This window comes from Nomascus leucogenys, chromosome 11 (genome assembly GCF_006542625.1).
Source record: "Nomascus leucogenys isolate Asia chromosome 11, Asia_NLE_v1, whole genome shotgun sequence".
Lineage (NCBI taxonomy): Eukaryota > Metazoa > Chordata > Mammalia > Primates > Hylobatidae > Nomascus > Nomascus leucogenys.
In genome coordinates this window covers 22,941,829-22,959,192 of record NC_044391.1, presented here as the reverse complement: position 1 = coordinate 22,959,192, position 17,364 = coordinate 22,941,829, and the positions used below count along the sequence as shown (strand labels likewise).

At 43.0% G+C, this 17,364-nt stretch overlaps 1 protein-coding gene across 6 annotated transcripts in view; it reads right to left on the bottom strand.

The window, feature by feature from the left end:
• Positions 1 to 12,763, bottom strand: part of GATAD1 (GATA zinc finger domain containing 1) — a 48,126-nt gene extending 35,363 nt beyond the window's left edge. For 3 of the 6 annotated variants that reach the window (XR_004032243.1, XR_004032242.1, XR_004032244.1), the window contains exons 1-6: positions 12,157 to 12,763; positions 11,257 to 11,382; positions 9,370 to 9,429; positions 4,843 to 5,026; positions 3,020 to 3,156; positions 1,963 to 2,000 (exon numbers count right to left, since the gene is read on the bottom strand). Coding sequence is in view for 3 of the 6 variants with exons in the window: in XM_012510463.2 (XP_012365917.2) it covers positions 2,966 to 3,156; positions 4,843 to 5,026; positions 9,370 to 9,429; positions 11,257 to 11,382; positions 12,157 to 12,414 (819 nt within the window). In the remaining 3 variants the exon portion in view is untranslated. Of the gene's footprint in view, positions 1 to 729; positions 3,157 to 4,842; positions 5,027 to 9,369; positions 9,430 to 11,256; positions 11,383 to 12,156 lie in introns of those variants that run through there. The other 3 variants (XM_030822085.1, XM_012510463.2, XM_030822086.1) reach the window with 3 other exon arrangements.
• Positions 12,764 to 17,364: the final 4,601 nt, after the last annotated feature.

Here is a 17,364-nt window from a genome sequence, read left to right as displayed (position 1 = left end):
AGAGCCAGAAAAATTAGGCAGGTATACAGGGGAAAGATTTTAGTGGTAATGAAGAGACAAGGCTGGGAACACAGACCAGGGCCATATCAGGTCCAGCATCAGCAGGAGAAATGTAAGCAATGGGAACCATCACACTGGGTGAAATTCAATCTTTATTTTAAAAGATGGTACACAACCATCTACCAATTTATAAACAGATGATCAATTTATAGATTTTTTAAAGTCTACATTTTAATAAATATTTTACATTGTGTTCATTTTATTAGCCATTTTTTGATTTTCCTAAAATCTATTACTTATTAATGATGAATCTACTCCAAATTTTTTTTTTTTTTGAGATGGAGTCATGCCCTGTCACCCAGGCTGGAGTGCAGTGGCGTGATCTCAGCTCACTGCAGTCTCTGCTTCCTGAGTTCCAGCGATTCTCCTGCCTCAGCCTCCCGAGTAGACTAGCTGGGATTATAGGCGGACGCCACCACACCTGGCTAATTTTTGTATTTTTAGTAGAGACACGGTTTCACGATGTTGACCAGGCTGGTCTTGAACTCTTGACCTCAGGTGATCCGCCTACCTCAGCATTCCAAAGTGCTGGGATTACAGGCGTGAGCCACTGTGCCCGGCCTCTACTCCAAATTCTAAGTACTATTCTGTTTTGGTTTTAAATACCATTTTTGGTTAAAGAGCCCGATTTAAATTGTTTAAATGAAATAAATACATCCAAAGTAAATACACTGTGAAAAATACATTTTAATCCAAAAGTTTTGAATATCAGCACTTCAAAAGTTATTTACAATCAATTTTACTGTACCCTTTGTGAATAAAGAGATAATTATGTACGTGTAGCTACCTACAGTTGTTTTCTTTCCAACTCAAAAACCGTAACTATGTGGAAAAAGGGTAAGAGTTAAAGCCGCTGCAGCTCAAAATCATTACAATCAACTTAGATTCTGCAAATTTTCCCAGGGTTAAAAAATGCTCGTTAAATCAGGACAGAGGAGGAGGCAAGTGAGTACACCCCACTCCTCCATTTTACATGTTGCTCCCTTACTTAACTGGCAAAGACCTGCACCTGAATTCTAGACAATTTCATATACAACAGGCTTCTTATTATGGGTCCACAGCAGATGGTTTAGGGTAGATGTTTTAAAGATATGAATGCTAATGGCCTACCAATGACTTTCATGACCTCCCAATCTTCATTTTAATGGTAGTCAAGAAACTATCAAGCGGGAAGCCTGATCTCAACATGTTTCCTCTGTGGCTTTGGTGAAGCTGACTATCTGCAGTATAAAATCTTATGGTTTGATCGGAAGTCTCATTTTTGACTAGAAACAGTAAAGAGCAGCTTTATTAAGATCAATGAAATGGTTCTGAATGCCTGTTTGCTACAGAAGGATTAAATGAAAGTTTTTTTGTTTTTTTTTTTTTTTTGAGACAGTCTTGCTCTATCACCCAGGCTGGAGTGCAGTGGCACGAACTCAGCTTACTGCAAGTTCAAGCAATTCTCCTGCCTCAGCCTCCCGAGTAGCTGGGATTACAGGCATGCACCATAACACCCAACTAATTTTTGTATATTTAGTAGAGACAGGGTTTCATCATGTTGGCCAGGCTGGTCCTGAACCCGCTGACCTCAAGTGATCCATCCACTCAGGCCTCCCAAAGTGCCGGGATTACAGGCGTGAGCCACCGCGCCTGGCCTAGATGGAGTTTTTAAAAGCCTGGGCTAATAAAATCATCCACCAATCACTTTTCTTATGGTTAAAGCAGCCAAAAAGCTGTCACAGCATTTTTGAGATGTGAACATAAGGCCTGTGTGGCTTTATGATAGATACTGTTAGTCATTTTATTTGATTAAGCCCTTGGTCAGTCATCTATACCTTAATTAATATTTTGTTCTTATAGAAAAATACAATCCATTTTACGAGTTTCTAGAAATAAATAATGGAGAAAAATAGATACTACCTGTTCCTAATGGTCTCTCTGGAAATTACAGCTTTTGCCTAGGAAGATACACATATAGAATATAATTTAAGTTCAAAGTACATTTCATTATATTCTATCCCTTTTAATTTTTTGTTTTTTTGAGACGGAGTCTTGCTCTGTCACCCAGGCTGGAGTGCAGTGGCACGAACTCTGCTCACTGCAACCTCCACCTCCTGGGTTCAACCAATTCTCCTGCCTCAGCCTCCTGAGTAGCTGGGACTACAGATGTGCGCCACTACGCCTGGCTAATTTTTGTATTTTTAGTAGAGACAGGGTTTTACCATGCTGGCTAGGCTGGTCTTGAACTCCCAAACTGATCCATCTGCCTCAGCCTCCCAAAGTGCTGGGATTAAAGGCGTGAGCCACTGTGCCCAGACTTTTTTTTTTTTTTCGAGACAAGAGTCTCACTCTGTTGCCCAGGCTGGAGCACAGCGGTGCAATCTTGGCTCACTGCAACCTCCACCTCCTGGGTTTAGGCGATTCTCCTGCCTCAGCCTCCCAAATAGCTGGGATTACAGGCACATGCCACCACACCTGGCTAATTTTTGTATTTTTAGTAGAGATGGGGTTTCACCATGTTGGCCAGGCTGGTCTCAAACTCCTGACCTCAGGTGATCCACTTCCCGACCTCAGGTGATCCGCCTGCCTCGGCCTCCCAAAGTGCTGGGATTACAGGCATAAGCCACTACGCCTGGCCCTATCCCTTTTAATTTAAGTGACCAGTAATAAACAATCTAATGATTACTAGGTAGTAGGAAAAAAACTTTTTAGTCACTTTTCCATCTAAGAATTTCATTTAAAGATACCTATGACATATCTTGTGGTACTAAGAATATTAGAGAACTGGAAATCCAGTTTTTTTGTGTTTTTTAAGAGAGAGAATCTCACTCCATTGCCCAGCTTGGAGAGCAGTGGTGCAATAGCTGGGACTACAGGCGTGAGCCACCACACCAGGCCTGGAAACCCAGTTTTAATTTATGAACTACAAATGGTTGGCAACTGTTTCCTTAATTGTTATTGCAGGAGTAGGCCCAACATGAGTCCATATGTAGCCTTTCTCTGGTCTGGTGGGAACTGTGGGAAATGGTGATGACCGTGACTTGAAATACTCAGAAGGTGCATGACAAACAAATTCCAAGTATTCCATCTTCCTTGGAAGATCTTCCTCTGGCCCTGGAAGGCAGCCAAGGGAAAGGTTAAATACATTTTTGACCATATATATCATTTTCATAAGATGTTAAAATTTCTAGACACTGGGAGAGACCACTCTGGGAGCAACCTGGCATTAGCCCTTGAAAAATGCATTACTTTGAAATTATTCTTAATCATTTTTTCTTCTTTAACGGCTTATAGAATATGGCATTCTCCCCAAAACAGTGATTGAACACTTGCATCGTGTTTATTTTGTACCCACACTGTTCTAAGTTTACATATATCAATACCTTCATTCCTCACAGCAACCTTCTGAGGTAGGCACTATTATTATTCCCATTTTACATATGAGGAAAGTGAGGCAAGAGAGACTAAGAAATTTGCCAAAGTCACACGGCTGGTAAATGGCGGGCTGTGAACCCAGACAGTCTGGCTCCAGAACTGGTGTTCTGACCTTATGCCATGCTGCCTCACTGTAGGACAAGGATGCATATCAGAATCTGGGGATTAGAAAGAGGAGGCAGTAGAGGAATCCCGAATGTGATTCTGATACACCACTGCCTCTGTGGGATCCTGATCCATAGATAAGGTAAATAAAAATTCTATGTACTTATAAGCAGAAGGCTAGAATTGTTTGGTAACGTATCAAACTTGACATACAGGTGAGAATAACAGTGGTATATTATTTGTCCCTGGAGTTCTCTCCAAAAAAACACTTACGCTTGTTCTCAGGATGCAAAAGTAATGATGCATGCTCACTGCAGAAAGATTAAGAAGTCTGAAGTAACTTTAAAAATCTGAAAACTTTTAAAATTGTATTAATCAGTAAATTCTTGTGAGCCTATGTCAAAACTGTTTTGGCAGCTTTGAAATTAACAAAAGCACAGCAGCTGCCCTTTCAACTATCAGCCTTTATACTATAAAGGCCTAAGATGACATGTGTAGCATGCAGAGGCATGTATACTGAGAATTTGCAAGTATGGAATAACTGGGATAGTTCTTTTCTAAATTATTTTTGAATAGGTTTGTATAAATAAGTAACCTAAATAACCGAGTGGGCAATAAATTCTTGTAGTACAGTTTAACCCTGGGTCACTCTGAAAAAATCTTATCCATGTCACTTCTTAGTAGATGCACATTGCTCTAACTCAAAATAACTGATAGCACTCACTCCAGCTACATAAAATGCCTCGTATTTTCTATAAAGCTCTCTAATTTTTTTGTACTTAATAATACTCATGCTTTTTTTGTTATGGACTGAATTGCATCCCCCCCGCCACCCTCCAAATTTAGGGGTTTAGGGGTTGAAGCCCTAAACCCCAATGTGATGGTACTTGGAGATGAGACCTTTAGGGAGGCAATTAAGGTTAAATGAAACCATAAGGGTGGGGCCCTCATGTGACAGAAATGGTGTCCTTATAAGAAGAGACACCAAAGAGCTCTCACTCCATGAAAGGTCATGTGAGGACACAGCAAGAAGGTGGCCGTCTACAAGCCAGGAAGAAAAGCCTCCCCAGAAATCTGTGTTGCCAGCACCTTGATGTTGGACTTCAGCTTCCAGAACTGTGAGAAAGTGACTTTCTGTTGTTTAAGCCACTCAGTCTGTGATATTGTGTCCTGACAGCCCAAGCTGACTAACACACTCTTTTACATAATATTGGAGAGTTAACTAAGTTAAAAAAAACCTGTGCCATTTGTCAAACTTACCTATGATATAGGAGGCGGGATCAAATTGGTCTCTGGGGCTAGAGAGGGTAGGAATGAGCCACGTCAGTGCTGCACTCTTCTCGCAATACTGGTCCTGGATAAAACCTCTGATTTGAGCGTAGTAGGGCTTTCCATCTTGTTCATCAATCACAGAAACAACATCACCAATTTGGTAATATACTCCCTGGGGGAAAGAGAAGATAATCCCACATTGAAAATAAAAATAGCCGGGCGCGGTGGCTGACGCCTGTAATCCCAGCACTTTGGGAGGCTGGGGCAGGCGGATCAAGAGGTCAGGAGATCGAGACCATCCTGGCTAACACAGTGAAACCCCGTCTCTACTAAAAATACAAAAAAAATTAGCCGGGCGTGGTGGTGGGCGCCTGTAGTCCCAGCTACTCGGGAGGTTGAGGCAGCAGAATGGCGTGAACCTGGGAGGCAGAGCTTGCGGTGAGCAGAGATCTTGCCGCTGCACTCCAGCCTGGGCAATGGAGCAAGACTCTGTCTCAAAAAAAAAAAAAAAAAAGGAACATCACAGCTATGAATGAACCTTAATAGGTAAGCAAGTATTCAAAGTGGTCAGTAAAAGGTGTTCGAGATAGTCTAATGTGTCAGTGTTTATATGTTTGGTGCCAATTCTAAAGTTGTTTCACTTTTGAATGAAAATTATACATACACATGCGAGGGTGCATATATGACAGTTTACATCTGGAGAAAACATTTGTTCATAAAGTATTTTGATTTTATATTGCTGTAATACTATCCCTACTTTTTAAAAAATAGACTTTATTTTTTGCAGAGGTTTTAGGTTTACAGCAAAATTGAGCAGAAGTAGAGAGACTTCCCATATACTCCCTGCCCCCACACATGCACATCCTCCCCTATTATCAATAACCCCCTCCCACCACTAGAGTGGTACACTTGTTACACGGATGAACCTACACTGACACAGCATCTTCAAAGACCAGAGTTCACATTAGGGTTCACTCTTGGTGCTGTGTATTCTATGGGGTTGGGCAAATGTATAATGACATGTACCCACCATTATAGTATCATACAAAGAGAGTTAATAGTTTCACTGCCCTAAAAATCCTCTGTGCTCCGTATTATCCCTACTTTGTTAGCCAGTCATGGCAGTAAGGTTAAACAGCTTGCTGAAAGCCACAGAAACTGCAGCCAAAGCTCCTACATCAGCTCAGCAGTCTTTCTCTGTACTGCCTTGAAAATCATGCTGATGGTCGGGCGCGGTGGCTCACGCTTGTAATCCCAGCACTTTGGGAGGCCGAGGCGGGTGGATCACGAGGTCAGGAGATCGAGACCACGGTGAAACCCCGTCTCTACTAAAAATACAAAAAAATTAGCCGGGCGTGGTGGCAGGCGCCTGTAGTCCCAGCTACTTGGAGAGGCTGAGGCAGGAGAATGGCGTGAACCCGGGAGGCGGAGCTTGCAGTGAGCCGAGATTGCGCCACTGCACTCCAGCCTGGGCGACAGACCGAGACTCCGTCTCAAAAAAAAAAAAAAAAGAAAATCATGTTGATTTGGTAAGAATGCATTCTACATGCCACCCTCCCTAACCATCCATTCAAAGAAAATAGAAAAATAGATACCATGAATTCAAACCAAAACAAATTCAAACCAAAAATAATCTTTGGATTATAGTCTTCAGGATATGTTTACCTCAACCTACTGTACATCTCCTAGACTCACTGCTGCCTTTCTCTTCCACTCCCAGTTGAGTTTTATATCCTTCCACAACAGGACTACTAGTATTTCTGGCATTCAAGGCTTTGTGTCTCATTCATTTCTGTTCCACTTTATACCCAACTAACTAACGTGTGTATGTCCTGTGTTAAATCCTCCCTATGACTCTGGTATCCATCCTATGTCCTCTTCCCTGGGTCTTGAGCTAGAAATAATCTCTCCTCTGAACACCCATAATGGTTGATCCAAATCTTTATGACATCCAGCACCTCCTTAACTGGGTGTAGTTCTTGGTAAGATATACTGTTCTTGACTGCGGGAACAGTGAAATTCATTGCTGCTTCCCTTGAAACAGGGACTTGGCAGCAGGTAAAGCTGTAGGAATGTGTATCTCAACCATAAAAACACTTTTGAGGAAATAACTTCCAGTAACTGAACTGTAACATAGCACCTAATAGGCCGGGAGTTTTTTCCTGGTGGACCCTTCATCCAAGTGTCTGAGGGTGGCTGTTTCATCTGGGTCACTATGGATGGGTCTGGTCTATGCAGGCCACAGTCTGCTACTTGCTAGTTCCTACCCATCAACAGCTGGTCCTTCCTCCCAGCCATTAGCCCAGAGTTATTTATCATATAAATAGTTTGCATTTATGGTTTGCTTTGTCCACATGTATAATCAATATTCCCAAATTCTAAATGAGAATTCTTGCTTATCATAGGCTTATTATGCACATCACAGCATATTCAAAAGTATGCTGAATGAATATGAATCCAAAACATCTGCTTTCATAGTGTGAAGGCAGAAATGCAAAGTAAAGACAATGTCTTAGTGAAAGATTCCAGTGGTAGGCAGTGCCTGGCACATAGTAGGTATTTATTAATATGTGCTGTGTTGTGTACATATATATAACACCAAACAGGACTAAGTCACTGATCTGAGTAGTCTCCTCATTTGCTGAGAGGATTCAAGGTTTCTGGTGGAGAAAAGGGGTACACACGAGAACAGCACTAGTTTAAGCATCACTAGAGCTGAGTTCATGGAGTTGTTCTGCTACTGCCATGCTCCAGGGAGGCCACTCAGCCATTCTGGGTCTTGGGTGGTCACACTTTTGGCCGTGATTCCCAGTGGCTCCCACTCAGGCTCCTCTTGCATGCCTGATCTGGGCTCTAGCTCAATGGCTGGCAGTGACCTCTTGAACTTGCCACCATGGTGCTGCCTGCCAGTGGCACTGCTGTGATAGCCACCACAATACTGGGCATTTGTAACATTACTTGACTACTTTGTTGCATTATTGTCCTTATCATTTAATAAACATGGGTGGCAGACAACAATACGAAAGTACAGACAGTCACAATAACAGGTCCCACACGCCTTTCCATGGAGACACACATGGAAATCATTAGTACACTAAACCCGTAGCTCGACAAGTTGCTTCTGGCCCTAATCTGTGAAATGTGAAAGTAATGCACAAATATGAAGATGTGATAACTCCTACTATTCATTGAGTGCTTACTCTGCTAAGTACTTAACACATATGATTTCATTTGACGCACTGAGGTAGTAACTATTTACAATTCCTATTTTACAGATGCGACATTAGAGAGGTTGGTCCTCGTCACATAGCCAGTCACTTGCTAAAGCTGTAGAGCCAGGAACTATGCTCTAGGCTTAAGCTCTGGCATGAGACTGCCTCACTCCATGACTTGTTGGCTATGTGATCTTGGACAAGTTAATTAACCTCGCTGTGCCTCAATGTTCTCATCTAGAAAATGGGGATAGTAGTATCCACCTCAGAGTGAACCGAATGAAATAAAGCATGCAAAATGCTCAGACACTGATACATAGCAACTGTTTGCTAAACTTTAGATATTTTATTAACAATGTATTAAATGTTGGAAAAATAAGAGAGATGTTTGCCTGTGTACAGACTTTTTGTTGTTGTTGGTTTTTCCCAGCCCTGCTGAGGAATGCCAGTGTACCCCTGTGGGGAGGAACAGACTTCGACTATATAGATTGTGGGCTTAAAAAAAAGTATACTTAAGGGCAAAGTCACTTGAGTTGCTCAGTCCACCTGGGTCAAGTATAAAGCACTAACTCACACCACTGTCCCCTAAATGACAGTTCAGATCCCAAAACACCAAATAGCCTTCAATGGTTGCTGCCTGTGCCGTGCCAGGCCCGCCGAGCCTTGGGGGGTCTATGTTCTAATTCCTTTCCTAAGACTTCTGGTTTAAACACAACAATGTCACTTCTCTCACTGAGGTATCAGATGTCCATGGACTTTGGCCCTAGGAAACCTGACCTCCTCATTCTTTTATCAAAACATCTTGGAATTCCTCTCACTATGGATTTCTAGTAGGTGTTAATCCTCACTACTGCCCTTACTCAGCTCAACTCCACTTAAAGGCATGTTAGAATCTCTGGGCCTACTCTACCCATTTGACACCACAGTCTACAACCTCTACTAGTCCAAATCCTGTCTCTGTCCTTCTCATTCTTCAATGCCATCACACTAACGGCTGACTCTTCCATGGCTCCACACTATACAATCAGCATTTTAAGAATAATTCCTACAATCTACACTAAAAAAAAATACTTAAGATCCTCACATCATATGTCAGTAGGCACTTTCTCCTCCCACTTCAGCTCTAGATGAGATGTTTTAATAACAGCCACTTATGCGGGAAAACAGCTAAGAAGAGAACAAAAAGTATATTCACACCTTATACAAATAAAGAGTAGCAGAGATCTTTAGACTAATCCAACATTTTAGTGGCACATTACCCACTAGGCCCAACTCTTCCTTCAGTAACTCTACAAAAGCTTACCTTGTAGAAGATTGATTCTGCAGTGATTATAGTGGACACTGACTCAGGAGCTTTGATGGGCTATGAAAATACAAAAAACATTAGCACATTCATAGTATGTATGTGTCTACAGGCATTTTCCCAGCCCTATGAGAGTTCTGTAATTTGAGAAATACCAAAATGTATTGTTCAGTGACAAGAACTGCAATAAAAAGATAAATTATTTTCTGAATGTTGTGGCAAAGCAGTCTATTTCCACTGCAATTTCTGCTACTATTAGCTTAAAAATTGCTGAGACAAAGGACAAGCTTCTGATTATGCTGCTGAGATCTAATGCGAAGTCCTCTCAGAGCTTCACTACACATAAACATTCCAGTTATAAAAATGCACCTGCTCTAATAGCCGGAGCATGACAGAATGCAAGTAATAAAAAATGTACAGATGAATACAAAGTGAAAAAGTGTCTCCTCGAAGACATTTTCCAACTCAACTATGGAACTAGCCATAATACTCAACATCGGTTTTCTAGCAAGCTGGAACTAAGGCTTTAGAAACTTTGAGAGTTCTTAGTAATTTGCTACCATCCAACCATTTTTGAAATCCCTACTAAAGCTTCAATACATACTTTCATGCCACAACATAGAAAGTAGGCCTCCCCAGATGTGTCTTGCTTAGTACCATTGAAGAAAGGGTTGCAGAGAAAGGATAATGAAATAATTGCTGAGAACATGGTATACCACACTTAAAAGGAAAAAAAGTGCATATGTGATACAAATATCAATAACATGTTTTGTGTAATCAACAAATGCCTCACTTAACTAAATTATAAAAATTTTAAATAAATTAGAAGCAACTACTCTGAATAAGAAAATACTTTGGGGAAGGGAACATCACACACTGGGGCCTGTTGGAGATGGGTTGCAAGGGGAGGGAGAGCATTAGGACAAATATCTAATGCATGCGAGGCTTAAAACCTAGATGATGGGTTGATAGGTGCAGCAAACCACCATGGCACATGTATACCTATGTAACAAACCTGCACGTTCTGCACATGTATCCCAGAACTTAAAGTAAAATTTTAAAAAATTAAATTAAATTTAAAAAAAAAAGAAAATAGTCTGCCATCTGCGTAAGTCTAATGCAGGGTCCCTTTGTGTTTTAGACATAAATATGCCCAACTTCAGAAACGTCTTTATGGGTAGGTGAAACATTCCTGTTCTGAAAGAAAAGAATATCATACTGAGACTTAAAAAAATAGTCCATAATGCACTGTCCACTGTGTTTGAACATTATCCCTTGTTTATAAAAACTGAGAATTAATTGCAATAAAAATATGCTTTCAACTATTTCCAGCACAGGTCTTTCAACAATCTCTTTTCTTAGAGCAGAAGAGGAGATAAGGCTTAGCAAAATTTTTGACTCATATTCATCAAATACATCATCATCATAAGTCAGTAAGATACATTTTCTGGGGCTTTAATAACAAATAAATATGCAAATGATGAGTTCTAGTATTAATATTTACTTAGATTTTTAAAGAATGAAAAAAAAAGTTTTCTTAGTGTACCTGGCCACATCAAGAACCATAATCTCTCCTCTTCCTTTCCACAGAGAACCCCAAAAAATGGGCTCAAGGTTGATGTTTCTTTTAAACCTATTTTATATTTTCCAGGGGAAAAAATAAAAGCTAAAAAAAAAAAAAAAAAAAGGAAAGAGTATTATTAACTTTATAAACAGTGAGCCTCCTGCAACAGAGCTCATTCCCTTTTGGGGAGTCTGGACCATTCCCCAGAATACTAAGGAAGGGCTACCAAGGGCAGAGTCCAAGTTCAACGGTGAGAAATGAAGGCAGTGGCAGGATACACACAACGTCATTACAGTAAAAGGCACTGTCCACAAATATCTTACATTTTTCAATTTAAATATATGTCTTCTCCCTTTTCCTTTGGTGGAGACTTTCTTTTCAGCAGCCGGGGCAGATCTGTATTTAGTGTTTCTGAGCCGAGCAGACCTCCTGTGAATTTCCTGCTTACTCTGTTACACAAACAAATTAAAGAACAAAAAGAGAAAGAAGTAAAAAGTGTATAAAGGCTGCAATACAATCATCTTACAAGGATCCCAGAGTATGTACTTTATAAGAGCATTTAACAATTAAGAGTGCGCTTTTGCTTTTCAAGAGAGGTAATTACAGCAACTAGGCTAAGTAAAACCGGAACTTCAGCATCCGGAATCTTGGAGCTCGCTGGACAGGCGTCTCCAGAGCCTCCATAAGGTGTGACCTGCTTGTAATAGGGCAGGAGGCGGGAGGAGGAGTCAGTCTTGACCAAGACAAACACTATTCATTTGTTGTGTCTACAATAGAGAAAAACACTTAACTAACTTTACTCCCTAAGGCCAGAGAACGTAGTAGGTTATGGCGCCTCCTACAACGGAATACTTAAGCTGCCATTTACAATAATGACATAATAATCTTACTTCATAACCTGATATGACAAAACCTTTAACAAGGAATGAGGTCCAGCGCCTGCATTTGTGGCATGACACTGTATACGACTGTGTAGACGTGTGTATATTGAGATTTTCTTAAGGGCTTTACATCTCGGTTCTTATTGCTTTGAATTTCTTACAGTAACAGATGCTTCGGAATGGGCCAAACGAAAGATCTCAGTAGGAGGTGGGGAGGGACGTTCCAGCCGGCAGGAGCACGGCGATCCGGGAAGCCCGGGCCCGCCCGCTGCCAGCTAGCCTGTCCCCTCCCGCCTAGCGCCTGGTCGGCCTCCGCCGGCGGGAGAGGCCGGAGGAGCTCACCTGCTTGCCGCCCCCGCCCCCGTTGCTCTGCGGAGGGGTGGCGGAGGTGCTGGCGAAGGTCGCCCCGCCGAAGCCGCCGCCGCCGCTGCCGCCGCTGCCCCCAGTCCCTCCAGCCGCCCCCGAGCCTGCGCCCCCGCTGCCCGCGCCGCCCCGGCCAGTGCAATGATGGCAGAGGATCTCCCCCTGCGCTCCCTTCTTCCACATGGAGGACGACGTGGTCTTGCATACGCTGCAGGTGGGCTTCAGGCCCAGCGGCATGGTGGCCGGCTCGGGCGGCCCCCGCGGGCGCAGAGACACGGGAATGGCGGACGGTAGCCCGGCCGCCCCGTGGTCGGCCCGCCACTCCTGGCGATAGGAAGAGCTGTGAGGGCGACGGCACCGAGCTGCCCGTGAAGGGACCAGGCCGCTGGCGCTAACCCGTGAAGGCGGGAAGCGGGTTCCGCCGGCTCCGCTGGCTCGGCGCCCAGCACCAGCCCCGGGAGGCCCGAGGCACTGGGAAGCAGGACGGGGAACGGGATCTGGTCGGCTGGGACGCGGAGACTTCCGGCGGCGAGCTGGCCCCAGGGCCCCGCAGCCCGACCGCCTGACCGGAAGTGCAGCACCCGGAATTACTGTGAGCTTGCTGCAGTTCCGCTTGCTGTCGCCTAGGGGCGCGGTTCTCAAACTTTTTGGTCTCAGGCCTAGAATTTGCCGGGTAAAATACAGGACGCCCAATTAAATGTGACTTTCAGGTAAACGACGAACAATTTTTTTAGCGTGAGTGTATCCCATGCAATAATGGTTTATCCGAGAGGCGTTTAACTGGGGGTCCTGTATTTTTATGTGCTAAATCTGGCAATCCAGGTCTGGCGTGGTGGCTCACGCCTGCAATCCCAGCACTTTGGGAGACCAGGGCCGGCGGATTACTTGAGCTCAGGAGTTGAAGATCAGCCTGGCCAGCATGGTGAAACCCCTTCTCCACTAAAAATACAAAAATTAGCCGGGCTCAGTGGCGGGCTCTGGGGTAATCCCAGCTACCCTGGAGGCTGCGGCAGAAGAATCTCTTGAGCGCAGGAGGTGGAGGCTGCAGTGAGCCAAGATTGCGCCATTGCACTCCAGCCTGGGGGATAGAGTGAGACTCCGTCTCAAAAAAAAAATAAATAAATAAAAGATGGCAATTTTACTTAGGACCTCTTTACACTCTTAAAATTTATAATTTGGACATCCCCCTACACCTCCCCTGCGTCTATACTTTTATTTAGTTGAATTCAGAGCATGCCATTTACGGACATCGACAAGGGGTTCAGAAAATGCCATCCACTGACATTTATGTATTAGAAATTGAAATCGAGACATTTTACAGCCTAAGATGTCACGCGCACATTCTTCAGCCATTGGGTAATATCGTTGCAAGTCCTATGGACTCAAGAGTATACCGATTAGAGAATGCGAAGAAAATCGAATAGCTGGATGTTATTCAATTCAAAACTGTTGGAAAAGAGTTTTGGCTCTGAGGACCCAGCAGTTGACAAACAGCAGGCCTGGGACAAGAGCAGTATGAGAAGTCAGATCGCCTCTTTTAATGTCACTAGTCAGTACAGGCCTCGCCAGACAAACAAGTCTCTCCTCAGCCTCACTTGGAAGAACATGCCCTCTCTTCATGATCCCAGGTTTCCTAGACTTAGTATCCTTGGAAAGGTCTTGATGAATATATTGTGGTGGGAAGCAGTGGGGAGAAACAAACGCCTATTATGTCACAAAACCACATTTAGTGCTTATGACAACCTTGGAATGAGATATTATCAGATTTTACTGTTAATTGGTGATCAACGGAGGCACTTCTATGTGGACTGGCTGTCATTATAGCTGCTGCCCTTGGCACCAATTTCGAGGAGGGCTTTGGAGCAGCCCTCTGGGGTGTGGGTTGTGGCTCAGCCACCCCCCCTCTAAATCTCAGTTTCTCTAACAGTAAAAATAAGTTTCCAGATCTGTTACAGGGATTAGGGCCAACTGTAAAAGTGGTTGAGGAGACTAGGTAAAGAGTGTTGTCTCATTTTAGAACAATGCTGAAGGTGTTTAGAGCCTGCCATCCTAAAATATGCCACTTTGGCATATTGATTCTTCTGAGCCGGAGGCAATGGAGCAAAAACAGATGCAGGGAAGGCTCTCTGACCACCCTCTTTCTGTTTGAAGCAGAACATAAAAGTTCCCTTGTGAAAGGTGCCCTTTCTGTATCAGGAAGAGGAGAATATTATTGCCAGAGGCAGAGTTGCCACTGAGATGAATCTACAAACAAAACCTTACAAAAATTTATAACCCATATTTTCCATTAACTTTCTACATACGGTTCTTAGTCACTTTCCCACAATTTGCCAGCCTTAGCCCAAGCCCCTTTGTCTTGTCACATCCCTGCAATTTATTATTCTTTGTTTAAAAGGACATATAAGCTTTCGGGCCTAGTAACTTCTATGGGTCTTTATTTTTCTTACAAAGGCTCCTGTGCATGTACAAAAATATTAAAACATTTATGCCTTTTCCAGTAAATCTGTCTTATGTTAGTTTAATTCCCATGCCCAGCCACAGAACCAAAGAGGTGAGAAGAGGCCCGGCGTAGTGGCTCATGCCTGTAATCCCAGCACTTTGGGAGGCTGAGGCAGGTGGATCACCTGAGGTCAGGAGTTCAAGACCAGCCTGGCCAACATAGCGAAACTCCATCTCTACTAAAAATACAAAAAATTAGCTGTGTGTGGTGGCAGGCACCTGTAATCCCAGCTACTCGGGAGGCTGAGGTGGGAGAAGCGCTTGAACCTGGGAGGCAGAGGTTGCAGCCTGGGCGACAGAGCGAGAGACTCCACTGAAAAAAAAAAAATGGTGAGGAGGAAGTTTTTCCTCACCTACAGTGTGAAGAAATCTAGGCACTTGATTTCCATGCTCCTGAATGTCTCTCCATTTGGGAACATATACCTCTCCTTGCAACTCATCTGCAAGTGACTCCCTCTCATTCACTGAAAACTTTGGCCCATAACTCACCAGCTTCCTCTCCACTACCAGACACTGCCATGGATCAGGTCAACAACCACATGTACAGTTGTCCCTCAGTATCCATGGAGGATTGATTCCAGGACTCCCGATGATACCAAAATCTACAATCCATAGATGCTCAAGTCCCTTATATAAAATGGCATAGAATTTGCATATAACCTATGCACACCCTCCTGTGTGCTTTAAATCATCTCTAGACTACTTATGCCAAATATGAAATAAATGCTATATAAATAGTTCCTATACTGTATTGGTTTATTTTTATTGTCATATTGTTCATATTTATATTTATCTATTTTTGAGAATATTTTCGGTCTGTGGTTGGTTGAGTTTGTGGATGTGGAACCCATGGCTGTGGAGGGCCAACTGAATAACCACCCAACAGCAGGCTTCTCAATTCCTCCTCATCCCACTCATCTTCATCCTCTGTCCTTGTCAGCTCCCCAGTCCCTGGCTGCTGTATCTTCTAATCTTCTTAGATGATTAGGAAGATTTACATTTTTTTCCTTGCAAGTCTTTTTTTTTTTTTTTTTTTTTTTTTTTTGTAAATCGTGCTTCCTTTTGAGTACTTAATTCACACTGTTTCCTCTCTTGGATGCTACTATGGTAAAAATCAGGTCCCCACCTCTCAAGAACATTGCATCTGACCAGACTGAGAGCCAGCCTGAACATGGGCCCCAAACCAGGGTTTTTGGAATCACAAGGAACAGCAAAAACCAGACTTTCCCTTCACTTAGAAAGGGACTGTGAATAGGAGGACCCCAATCTCCACCATCCAAGCAGAAAACCAAGAGCTCAGTGCCAACATGGAAACCAAAATGTATCAGGAATGAAGTACAGTACCCCCTCACATACTCAAGGTCAAGATGGGTTTGGGGAAATACCTATCTGACCATCTGGCCTCTTCTAGTGGGCATGGCCCCACACCAGCATTTTTAAAAGAAGATGTTTTTATTCTTCTTACGTTTCCTAAAGGGGCATAAAATCTACTGAAAGGGATATAATAACTCAGAGTAAATGAGCTCACTCACAAGAATCATTCCTGGATAATCATTTTTGGTTGCTGAGATTATTCAGCACATTACTTCAAAGTGGCAAAATACAGGGCAATCTGAGAAAAGAGAATTAAAAAGTGGTGGCCACAATTGCTGACATGTTTATGTAGGACGCACATAACACAACTCCCATTTTTTTCAGTGTGTATGTCAAGAGGCCAAGACCCCTGATCATCAAAATAAGTTATTTTGTGCATTACAGTGCACAGGACAACAGAGGGAATGACACTTTCTTGGAGGGTGTTGCGGGAATTCAGGGACCCCAAATGGAGGGACCGGCTGGAGCTGCGGCAGAGGAACATAAATTGTGAAGATTTCATGGACATTTATCAGTTCCTAAATAATACTTTTATAATTTCTTATGCCTGTCTTTAATCTCTTAATCCTGTTATCTTCGTAAGCTGAGGATGTACGTCACCTCAGGACCACTGTGATAATTGTGTTAACTGTACAAATTGATTGAAAAGCATGTGTGTTTGAACAATATGAAATTAGTGCACCTTGAAAAGGAACAGAATAACAGTGATTTTTAGGGAACAAGGGAAGACAACCATAAGGTCTGACTGCCTGTAGGGTCGGGCAAAAAGAGCCATATTTTTCTTCTTTCAGAGAGCCTATAAACGAATGTGCAAGTAGGAGATATATCGCTAAATTCTTTTCCTAGCAAGGAATATTAATATTAATACCCTGGGAAAGGAATGCCTTCCTGGGGAGAGGTCTATAAATGGCCGCTCTGGGAGTGCCTGCCTTATGCGGTTGAGATAAGGACTGAGATATGCCCTGGTCTTCTGCAGTACCCTTCTGCAGGGTGGGGAAAAACTCCACCCTGGTAAATCTGTGGTCAGACTGGTTCTCTGCTCTTGAACCCTGTTTTCTGTTATTTAAGATGTTTATCAAGACAATACGTGCACTGCTGAACATAGACCCTTATCAGTAGTTCTGCTTTTGCCCTTTGCCTTGTGATCTTTGTTGGACCCTTATTAGTAGTTCTGCTTTTTGCCCTTTGAAGCATGTGATCTTTGTACCTACTCTCTGTTCTTACACCCCCTCCCCTTTTTAAAACCCTTAATAAAAACTTGCTGGTTTGAGTCTCAGACAGGCATCACAGTCCTACAGATATGTGATGTCACCC